We start from the raw sequence: 12627 nt of genomic DNA, 5'->3' as shown, positions 1-12627 counted from the left end.
AATTAAGCCAAGATGGAGAACAGCTGACTTAGGGAAAGAATCCTGAAAAGAACTTATTTGGCTAAGGTGTCCCCCTTCTGCTCTTCCTTCTCTGCCTGTTACCTGGAACCCACATGGGATGGATCAAACTCTGACAAACACCCTGAACCATGAGGTCATCTAGAGGATGAAGGCCAATACAAAGAAAGTAGAACAGAAATATAGAAGGAACCTGGGCCCCTGAAGACTTTGAAATCTCATATTGAGCTTAAAGTTGAAGAAAAATACTTTTCTATCCTATTTAATCACTATTTTAGGCTAATACAGACTTAGATATTTATTTATTAGATACAGGAATAACATGTGGTTAATACAAAATTGAAAATACAGGAGATACATAAAGTATAGAATTCCTCTACCTCTTACTTTAGAGGTAACACTGTTAATAACTTGCTATGTTGACACATATGAGATAGAAAGAGATACCTTTGAAAAAAGGGAGGGGCATTAACATGGTAGGATGGTAGGGATTTTTTAATATTGTTTATACAATTTATATTTTTACATCAAACAGCAGACTGTGGACAGATTTCCAAGTTAGTACTTGTCGGATTCTACTTTTCAAATAAACCCTTAAAAGAGAACATGTTGGGTTAAAGAATGATATGCATTTAAAATTGAAAGGTATCAGACTAGCCAAGCAAAAATCTTACATCAATACATCAATGTACTTTTCCTCTTGTGGTGTACTGTCCCAAACTTTTTTTTTTTACAAAGTTGAAAATCAAAAAAAAAAAAAAAAATTCTATTTGTTTTTACATTTTTTTCTTTGACTATTACTAAGGTTGAACTTTCATATTTCATGTTTATATGCCACTTGTCATTTTCTGCAGTGAGTTTTCTAGGTTTTATGCCCATTTTATTATTGCCTATTAAAGCTACTTTACAGTAAGTTTTTGTATATCAAAGATTTTTGGATGTTAGCCCTTTTTCTGTGATAGGTGCAAATATTTCCTCCTTAACTCTTAACAAGCACTCAATAAATATTAGTTGTTATTTTGACTGCAGTTAACTTTATGATCAGTTTATCAAATTTTAGAAAGCTCACAATGATCTTACTAGAATTACAGTAACATTTGGGAAGCTTGACAGCAGCTTTATAACACTTAGTCATATTGGTATCTTCTCAATTGATTCACAAATGTTTTTAGTTTTCTTCAAATAAGTCATACTCATTTATATATTTATATTTCTTGAGACACTTATTCCTAAGTATTTTGCAATTTTTGATGCTATTGTGAACTGACTTGCCTTTTCCAGCCTATTTTTATAATTCTTGATTTTAACAGCTAAAACAGTTTCCTAGTTTATTTGCTTGGATTTTCTATGTTTGATTGCAAACACATTCTATCATATTCAAATAATAATCTAGCTTGCTTTTTCCAACAGTTTTGTCTTATTTTGTTTTTCTTATCTTATTGCACTAGCACAAAACAAGATTTTCCTATTTAATACAACTAATGTGGTAGATAAAAATACAATCATATAATTATATATTTGCATATAATCATATAAAAGAAATATCCAGAGTTTCCACCTGAAAAGTAAACTGCCAGGTGTGAGAATTTATAGGGCTATATGTGTGAAAACAAGGCAAATTTTTATATCCCTACGCTTTACTCTTAAAATGTTCTTTTTTTTATTAAAATGCTCTCTTGCAATTCATTTTTCAACTGCACATTCACTTACAAATATGTAATCTAACAAAATAAAAAGAAAAAGATACATCCTGGCATGAATAAATTAGGAAATTTAGAATAATAGAGCTATGTATAGTATAATTCAGTAATTAAGAAAAATCAAATGATTAATACTTGAGTCATATTTCTTATGTTGAATTCAGACAACTGAAATTGAAAACCTGGTACATAGGAATTTATTCTCTAATCTTTCACTTCAAGACATAATTGGCATCTGACAGTACTTACTTTAGTTTGAAATGCCAACCAATTAAAAATATTTTGAAGCACTAGTATCATGGGCCTTTTTTAAAAATATCTTATGTGTTACTAAAAAATCTTCTGTCTTCTTTTTCAATCACCAAGGGAATTACATTCTCAAATTTGGACTCCTTCATATCACAGTTTACACATTGTTTTCATTTTATAATCAAACTGCAAGTTTTTGAATGCTATAGAGATTTTTAAAAACTGTAAAACAGGAAAAACTTCTGTGGATGGGCAGCAGTAAACATAAATAGGTTATTTGCTGGCAGTGGTATCAATATGAATTTACTTAAACTTGTAATATTACAGAGAAATGAAAACTGTTCCTAAAATTTAATTAAGTAATAACTTTTTAATTATAAAAGGTTAACTGTTTTAAATATGATAACCTATTTTTCCTCCTTTGTCTAATCTCCACAGCATGAAAACATATGCTAAAAAGATGAATTATATTTTCCCCATATCTAGCACAAGGGGAATCTCCAGCTAGAACACTATATAACTTAGGACTTGCCCTTTAAAAGGCAAACTTAATTCTGCTAGAATTTAGTTTGTTTGGGACTATCAACTACATTTCAAAACTTAATTTTCTCAAAAGATATGGTGTCGTACTTAGTAAATTTTATACACTGTTTCTTGGCTAATACTTACTTTGATAAGATGTGTCTAATTTAAAATAGGAATTACTACCTTTTTTTAGTCCAACAACCAGTATTAGTTAACTCCAAAATCTCAAGTTCTAGCTCTTAACATTAATTTTTAGTTCCACATTTCTAACTAACTTGTTTAAAACTGAACTCCTTCCCCAATCCTCTACTTCTTCTTCCCCAGTCCTTCTATTTCTACCTACACTGGAAATGTTAACAATACCTACATCCTTTTAGTCACCTAAGGCAGGAAAACTTGAATTCATCTTTCATTCCTCCTTTTGCTTCATATATCCATCCAGTACCATGGATGCCACTGCTCCTAGTGCCACTATGTTAATCCAGACACTTAGTACCTTTTGTTTTGGTAACAGCAATGTTCTCCTAAATAGAATTTTCGTTTAAAATCTCCCCCTACAGCATTTCTTCTACTATATTCTTGTCAAATCACATTTCTAAAGTCACATTCTGGGTATATCAGGCCAGAATGCTCAAAAATAACTCTTATACTTTCAATGTGACTGTGTGATTGGGAAAATCTTGTATCTGGTGCTTTTATCCAGGGTATGGACAGGTGAGTAAAACAGTATGGAAAAAATAAATAAATAGTACGAGGGATAAGAGGTAAAATAAATTAGGTAGACTGAAATACTAGTGGTCAATGAGAGGGAAGGGTAAGGGTTATGGATTATATGAGTTTTTTTGTTTTTCTTTTATCTTTTTATTTCTTTTTCTGGGGTGATGCAAGTGTTCTAAAAGTGATCATGGTGATGAATTTACAACTATATGATGGTATTATAAGCCACTGACTGTACACCATGTATGGACTGTATGTGTGTGAAGATTTCTCAATGAAAATATTAAAAACAAAAAAACAAACCTCTTATCCTGACATTACAAGTCCTGTTACCTGACCTCAATGAACATTTAAAAACTTTATTTCCTACTACCCACCCTAATGAACTATGCACTCTAGCCAAACACACTGTTTTCTAAACATGTCCTGTGTCTCTCCTGTCTCCATCTTTCCCATGATATTCCTCTGTATATCCAAATTCAACTCATGCTTTTGGCCTATTTCAAAGGTTATTGTTTTCTAAGAAAGCATCCCAGATCTACCCCAGCTGAAAGTAAGAGCCTCTTACCAGCCACAGCACTTCATATGGACTCCTCTATAACAGTGGTTCTCAACCTTTTAATATCAGTGAATATCCAATCTCCTGAAAATCATGATAGAATGTACATTTTGATTCAGCAGGTCTGAGGTAGGACCCTGAGTCTGAATTTCTAACAAGATACCAGGTGATGCTAATGCAAACGGTCTGTGGACAATTTGAATACTAAGGTGTTATGGAACAGATCAATTTTGATCTAATATTTGGTTTTTCTTTACCTTATATTACCACATCTGTTTTCCTATAAGCTAAGAAAGAACCCTGTTCCTACAACTTGCAAAAGAAATACTCAACAAAACTTTGTAAATATTGCATAAGGTATAAATGTACTTTTCAAATTGCAGGTTTTCAACACATTAGTGGGTTGTAAACTATATGTATATTTGTATGTAAAACTACTTATATAATTGAAACAATAAATGGAGTCATATGAAAGAGAATAGAATATTATCATCACATGTAATAAGGGTGAATATTACCTTGTAAAACTTCTGTTTCAATTATATATCCACACATAGACATGCATTTTTATGTACTGGGTCAAAATGTAAAATTTATTTTCTATAAGGGCTTTGGTTAAAAAAGTTGAAAAACAGCCTGCCCATGCAAAAAAAAAAAAAAGTTGGAAAACTGAAGATACATTTTTGCCATATCTGAAGTATTTTCTTAGAAATTTTAGAATTGTAAAATTTTATAAAATTTTTATGGACAAAAATATTATCATGCCCACACATATTTTAGCACACAACAAACAATTTCAGGAGATTTTGCTAAACATGACTTTTTAAAACGACCTCCATATAAAATGGTCTCCCCTTAATCACAATGTATTATGCTGTTTGTTTGTTTACGTTCTGATTCCTCCACCTAAAAGTAAGTTCCTTAAAGACATGAACCTTGTGTGTCTTGTTTCTCACCACATCTCCAGTGACTGAGATAAGTTTACAATAAATACTTATCAAATGATAAACAGTAAAGTTCATAAAATAAGTTTTATACATAGTAAATATTAACTGTTGTTTTGGTTGTCTACATCCCCTCACTTCTCCCTTCCAAAAAAAAAAAGCCCCTGAATAATAATAGATTTCAAATGTGTAACTATTTTAACATGGTCCACAATGGGGGATGGTCCACAGCCATAGCCCATGGGTCAAATCTGGCCAGCTGTCTGTTTTAGTAAACAAAGTTTTATGGAACATAGCCACACTCATTTTTTTTATATACTATATGGCTACTTTTGCACTATGATGGTAAAGAAGGCAGAGCTGAATAGTTGCCATACAGACTGGATGGCCTGCAAAGACTAAAATATTTACAATCTGGTCATTTACAGAGAAAGTTTGCCAGCCATTGGCCTACAATACAGGCATACTGCAGATTCAGTTCCAGACAACTGCAAGAAAGCAAATATTACAATAAATTGAATCATACAGATTTTTTGGTTTCCCAGAGCATGAAAGTAATGTTTATATTATAAATGACTATTAAGGGTACAATACATTATCTCTAAAAAACAATATACATACCTTAGTTAAAAATACTTTACTGCCAAAACATGTGCACCATCATCTGAGCTTTCAGCAGTCATAATTTTTTGCTAGTGGATACTCACTGACATGCCCTTAATCACCCAAAAGCCTCTACATTGGCTCTTTGTTGATGGCTGCTGACTGATCAGGGTGATGGTTGCTGAAGGTTAGGGTGGCTGTGGCAATTTCAAAACATTTGACAATGCAGTTTGCTGTATGAATTGACTCTCATTCATGAATGATTTCTTTGCAGCATGCAGTGCTTGTTGGAGAGCATCTAACTCACAGTAAACTTCTTTCAAAATTGGAGTCACTCCTCCCAAGCCTTGCTGCTGCTTTATCAACTGAGTTTATTATAACATTCTAAATCCTTTGTTGACATTTCAACAATTTTCATGGCATCTTCACCAGGAGTAGATTCCATCTCAAGAAACCACTTTCTCTGCTCATCCATAAAAAGCAACTCTTCATCCATTAAAGTTTCAGTGGGAGATTGCAGCAATTTGGTCACATCTTCAGGCTCCACATCTAATTCTAATTCTCTTGCTATTTCCACTATATCTGTACTTACTTCCTCTACTGAAGTCTTGAACCCCTCCAAAGTCATCCTGTTAATGCTGATATTCTGACCTCCTCCCTTATATCACAAATGTTCTTAATGGCATTTAGCATGGTAAATCAATGTTTGGATTCAGAATGGCAAAGTCAATGTTTTCAATTACCCAAATCTATCAGAGGAATCACTATCTTTTAAGTCTTAAATAATAAGACTTAAAAGTTGAAATTACTTCTTTATCAATGGGCTGCAGAATAGATGTTGTGTGAGCCGGCATGAAAACATTAATCTCCTTGTACATTTCCTCATTAGAGACCTTGGGTGAACAGGTGCATGGACAATGAGCAGCAATATTTGGAAAATAATCTTTTTTTTCTAAGCAGTAGGTGTCATAAGTGGGCTTAAAATTTTCAATAAACCATGTTGTAAACAGATGTGCTGTCATCCAGGCTTTGTTCCTTTCATAAAGCACAGGCAGAGTAAATTTAGCATAATTGTTAAAGGCCCTAAGATTTTTGAAATGGTAAATGACAGATGACTCCTCCCCTAACAAGAGAGTCATCTTTTCTTTTGAAGCTTTAAAGCCAGGCATTGACTTCTCTAACTATGAAAGTCTTACTTGGAATCTTCTTCTATAAGGCTGTTTTATCTACACTGATAATCTATTGTTCACTGTAGCGAGTCTCATCAATTACCTTAGCTAGATCTTCTGGATAACTTGCTGCACCTTCATCATCATGACTTACTGCTTTATGTTATGGAGATAGTGTCTTTTCCTTAAACTTCAGGAACCAACCTCTGCTAACTTCAAACCTTTATTCTTTAGATTCCTTACTTCTCTCAGTCTTCACAGAATTGAAGAGTTGGGATCTTGCTCTAGATTGGGCTTTGATTTAAGGGCATGTTGTGACAGGTTTGATCTTCTATCTAGGCAATTAAACTTCCTCCATTTCAGTAATAAGGCTGTTTCGCTTTGTTACCATTTGTGTGTTCACTGGAGTAGCCACTTTGAATCTCCCTCAAGAGCTTTTCCTTTGCATTCAAAACTTGGCTAACTGGTACAAGAGGCCTAATTTTTGGCCTGTCTCAGCTTTCAATATGCCTTCCTCACTAAGCTTATTCACTTCTAGCTTTTGACCTAAGTGAGAGGCATGCAATGTTCCTTTCAACTGAACCCTTGAGGCCAATGTAGGGTTATCAATTGGCCTAGTTTCAAAATTGTTGTGTCTCAGGGAATAGGGCGGCCCAAGGAGAGGAAGAGAGGTGAGGAAATAACAGATTGGTGGAGCAGCCAGAACATACATTTGATTAATCTGCCATCGTATATATGCACAATTCATGGTACCACAAACAATTACAATAGTAACATCAAAGATCACAGGTTATCGTAACAGATATAATAATGAAAAAGTTTGAAATACTGTTAGAATTACCAAATATGACACTGAAACATAAAGTGAGCACATGCTGTTGGAAAAATGGCACTAACAGACATGCTCAATGCAGGGTTGCCACAAACCTTCAATTTGTAAAAAACGCAAAATCTATAAGGTGCAATAAAGTGAAGTGAAATAAAATGAGGTATACCTATACACAGGTCATTCTATTTTTGAGTATTTATATGTATACAATGTTTGACATTTAATCATAGATATTCTAAAGATTATAAGAACAAATGTTGGTGGTAACTTTTACCTTATTGTAATTCTTGGCTAACTCCAACATTTCTTTTACCACTGATTCATTGTGTTTACAATGTTCACTGTAGTCCTGAAGTGTCAAACCTTCCATCCAACTCTTCTTATGCAAATTTAGCAACATCTAAAAAAAAAAAAAAAGTAATTTTCTATATTCAGGATATTTCCTTCACTTGTCTTTAAAAACAATTTTATTAAAAAAGTTTTAGAATTAATGAGTTTAAATTTAATTTTATTAATTTAAATAAACTCTAATAAGAACTCTAAATACTAATATAACCTAAGGAGGATTCTAACCCTGGGGCCTTTGCATTTGCTGTCCTTCTGCCTACAGAACTATTCTCTTTACATGGCATGCTTTCCTTATTTCCTTTGTGATAGATGCCCTTCCTTGACCCCCTAGCTAAAAAAGTCACATCCCACTCTATTTTAAACACGAGGCTTTCTTCCGTTAATCTGCTTGACCATTTTTATAACACTTTCAATACCTGAAAGTTTTGTTTACTTGTTTATTACACCTCTCTCCCATTAAATCACAAGGGCAGGGACTTGCCTTGTTTACTTCAAGATCACCAAGGCCTACATTCCAGAATACTATGTAATCATAGCAGACACTCAATAAATATCTGCTGAAAGAATGAATGAACAAAACATCTATGTTACACACAAGTTTCTATAATATTTCATATAGCCCCACTTTCAAATGCTAACATACAAAAGTAAATGTCCCATTTACCACATGACTGTGTGTTGTCAGTCCATCTCTCTGATCCTTAGGTTATGATCTATGAATTGAGGGCTGGAATTAAAGAATCACTAAGAGTTCTTTCAAATTCCAAAATTCTAGTTATAATTCAAGAAATGAAAACTTCATTGTCAGAATGAACAGCCATAAAGCTAGGAAGTAAATCGGATTCATCCAGTTTGTAATCACATCAGAAAACTGGGGTTAGACATTGCTACCTACCATAACTTGCCAAACCCCAACCAAAACCATTCCACCAACCATAAAGAACAGCAAAGTCTTTATATAAGATTCTACAAGGGTTCTATGCACTAGGGTAACTTTCCAGAAACCTGCAACCTCCAGATGGGTCCCTGATCCAGATAAGTCCTGAAATGCAGAGGGGCCAGCCTCTCCAGAACATCAACTAGTTCCATCCCCCTATCCCGTATTTTCAACAACTCTTTTAACATGAAAAAGTCAGAATGGGCATATCCCAAATAGCCCTAAAGAGTAGGATAAAAAGATCAAAGGTAATGGTGGAGTTATACAGAGAAGGTAGGGTTTAACAAATGAGTATAACTGCTGAATAATAAACTGATATTTCTTTTAGTCTCCAGTATCTTAGAGCAGCTAGAATTAAAAACCTAAAATTGTGGAGTTGTAAACCATACCAAACTCTGAAATCTGTTCTACAACTAACTGTCGCGATGTGTTTTGAAATTTATCGTTTTCTTGTATATATTTTATTTTTCATAAAAAATTTTAAAAGTCTATTGTGATGATTAATATATATATATATATATATATTTCTTCTAGCCTCCAGTGTTCTGGAGCAGCTAGAAGGAAAAATCTGAGATGATGGAATGGTAGCCCATGACAAACTCTGGGATCTGTTCTCTAACTACTTGTTGAAGAGTACTTCAAAAAGTATTGCTTTATTCTTTCTTTGCTTTGTGTATTTATTGTATTATACAATAAAAAAGTTAAAAAAAAAAAAGAGAAGGAAAGAAAGAAAAGGAAACTGGGGTCAGGCCCTGTATGTGTGATTATGAAACTGAACACCCTAACTTAGTTTCTCAATTTGGAATCCTAGTTTTTAGTGCATATTCTTGTAGGTACATAAATTTTCAAGTTAGATTCTTAAGATAGGTTTTTTAAAGTCTTATTCCATAATTGTTCTTCAACTGAGGACCATCGTTGATTAAATAAGTTTTTTTAATGACTGCTAAAAAGATTGAACAGCATGAGTAAAATGGTAGCTACAGAATGATTGTTGTTGTGCCATTCGAACCAGTATATCTTAAATGGATGGGTCATAAGTATATGAACACCTTTTTGGAAGTGTATGGTTTTGGGTTTAGAGGTTTTCAGATATATGTTGTAAAAAGTTCATGTTATGCTGAAGAAGAAACTGCATGTCAAATCACCTATGAGACTCTCAACTCAAACAGGCCCTAAACAGCCCCAACCTTTCCTAGACCCACGGGAAGCGAAAGACAGTTGAGGGGAAAAAAACTGAAGAAAGCTAGACAGGTGACTAGTTTTTTGACTGCTTCCCATTTTCTCCACTGTTTTAGAAAACAGATCCTCAGGAAATTTTGGTGCAGCTACAACTACCTATGCCATAAAGCTACCTGTAATTAAGCACTGAGAATTGGATTCCCTTATTTCAAAAGCAAAGTAAATTAGTTACCAGTGATCAGCAGGATATTCCTACCATGCCCAGACAAGGATTCCATTAGGACCCTCATGTAAGGTTTGAGCTTAGTATACAAGTTGGACAGATAAGAATAAAGGCAGGGCTCTCATTATTGAGAAAGCAGCTGAACTGAGCTTTTAGGAATATCAACATAACATTAATTAATTCATGTATATATCTATACATGTGTTTTTTATGCAAAGGATGGTGGCTAAGTCTATAGGATATGAAGGAGGAGGAGAAAAATTAGCTGGATATGACCAAATAGATGAACATTTGGTACCTGCAACCCTTCACTCACCACTGTGCTCAAGCACCTGGGCCCTTCAAGTGAGTTTGTGGGTGGCGCTGACCTTTTAAACAGAGATTAATCAAATTTAAAAAAAGGTGACACACCTTACCCCACAGTATATAACTGAGATTAAAAACAGAAGTGATCTGATTGAAAGGGGGTAGGTATGGAGAGACCAACTTACTCTACTTTCCACTGACCGGAAGTACCCAGAGTCCCCTCCTAAGGCACCTTGGTGAGGATCAACTCAAACTATTAGGAATGGTTTTGCTTGTTACTAATCACCTAAAGCATGTTTAGGCTTTAGAGTGCATGAAGGAACCAAAAACGCATTGGCTATCAATGGTACACTTAATATTCTTTAAAAAAGTCTTCCTCCAAAAAAGAAATACAATATGCTAATTTGAAGTATCTGATTGCAATAATAATGAAAAACAGTTCAGATAGTAATTTCAAAAAGCAATAGGCAAAATTAAACGTTTGGTATTAGATGAGAGGAAAAAAAATGTACTTGAAATAATCCTAACATAGTAGAAACAAACAAATGAATTCTAATCCACAAAGATGCTAGGTAATTTTAAAAGTGAATGAATCTGAAGAATGCCTAGTATACAAAGGGATTATAAGAATCTAGCTCTAAGTATATGAACACCTAAACTGTATTCACCTTTTGGTTACTTTTAGTTTACCACAGGTGAATATATTATGTTTTTAAGAAGTATTACTACAGAACTACAATCTAATGTATTTCTCTCAAATTGGAAAGCTACTAATTTTATTGGGCAAGATACATTAATTAGAAAAATCAGAGAACTAGTAGGAAGCTTTTTATAATTTATCATAAAACCAAACTGGAATACTGGCTATGTTTTCTACTTCCTCTCCTCCTTACACCAACAAGGTTTAAATATGCCTTACAATATGTCCAATAAAATATTCCTTTATTTTAAGCTGTAATTCAACAGAAATGGAATAATATTCAGAACACATCAGTAAAAGGGTCAATAATTCCAATTCAAGTCATATACCAGGTAATAGTTTTAATGGTTTGAGAAAATCTTTTCCTCCTCTGTCTAAAATAATGATTTAAACTTACCTTCTGTTCTAGTTCATTTTTCCGATAGTTAATAGTAATAGAGTAATAATGTCTGTTTAATCCATGAATTAATGCCTGTAGAGGTAAATGATTGGAAAATAGTGCAGATTAGTATTTTTCATCTATTAAATTAAATACAACTATTTGAAAGAGTTGAGCTATCCCACAGACAGTACCTTTATCATCCTCTAAAAAAATATTTTATATTCTAAAGAAGCTACAATTAAAATATTTTCCCTCAGCTACAAGTTTAGAAGTTAGAGGGATGGGTCACATTCTTCAAAGCATGATATAAAGCAACATAAATGAAAAAGCTTCAGTCCTTGTGCAGAGTCAAGGATAACTTATGACCACATCATAATCTACATTAATAATTATCCATAAATCATAAATAATTTATTAAGTCTGATTTTATGAAATCTCAGGGGATCATTCGTCTGTCAAAAGAAAAGCTTTAAAAAGCCATAACAGTGTATTTGTTTGTTCACTCACAACAAAGATCTGGGGTTTACATTTTCCTTAATGTGGTTCTGATAAGTTCAAATATTTGTGTGTGTGTGTGTCTCTAAATTAACAATGTAGAGTTTGTTCTTACTGGGTCTATCTTGGCTGCTACTCATATGCAGTGACAGGCAATCTTGCCAGTCAGAATTTTTTTCTCTCTACTCAATTTTCAAGACAAACAGGCAAATCATAATACTAACTAGCTAATATTCATAGCTTTATTAAGAAATGAAAGGAGAGTTGATGTAAATCAGTACAGTTTCCGTGGGGATGGTGCAAAGTTTTGGTAATGGAGGGTGTTGATGGCAGCACAATATTGTGATATAATTAGCACCACTGAATTGCATACATGAAAAGTAGTTAAAATAGGAAATTTTATGTATATGCTATCACAATAAAATTTTTAAAAACCAAAAAAGAAAGGAAATGATACCCCAGGCATGTGCTAGAATCAATTCACAACCACCTCAGTGTTTAACTCTAGCAGCAGAGATTCAAAGTAATTTGGGAGGGACCTAGAAGATCCTCTATCAACTTATTAAGACATGAAAGAAAGAAAGATACTTTAGAAATATTTTCAACAAGCCTAAAAACAAAAAGACCTTTGGGGTTAACTCTCAGAAATCTAAAGATAACCAAAACAACCACCAAGCTCTCTGATTAATGGATTTTTCAGTATAAGTCTTAAGGCATTGAGTGAGAGGTAGAAATGGTGGGGAA

At 33.5% G+C, this 12627-nt stretch overlaps 1 protein-coding gene across 3 annotated transcripts in view; it reads right to left on the bottom strand.

The window, feature by feature from the left end:
* PSMD14 (proteasome 26S subunit, non-ATPase 14) overlaps positions 1 to 12627 on the bottom strand; it is a 123564-nt gene that overhangs the window by 7429 nt on the left and 103508 nt on the right. For all 3 annotated transcript variants that reach the window (XM_077154002.1, XM_077154004.1, XM_077154003.1), the window contains exons 9-10: positions 11404 to 11478; positions 7588 to 7713 (exon numbers count right to left, since the gene is read on the bottom strand). In XM_077154002.1, coding sequence (XP_077010117.1) covers positions 7588 to 7713; positions 11404 to 11478 — 201 coding nt within the window. The remainder of the gene's footprint in view (positions 1 to 7587; positions 7714 to 11403; positions 11479 to 12627) is intronic.

The sequence above is a fragment of the Tamandua tetradactyla genome, chromosome 3, assembly GCF_023851605.1.
Source record: "Tamandua tetradactyla isolate mTamTet1 chromosome 3, mTamTet1.pri, whole genome shotgun sequence".
Lineage (NCBI taxonomy): Eukaryota > Metazoa > Chordata > Mammalia > Pilosa > Myrmecophagidae > Tamandua > Tamandua tetradactyla.
Note: the sequence above shows the minus strand (reverse complement) of the source record. Positions and strands in the feature narration are given on the sequence as shown.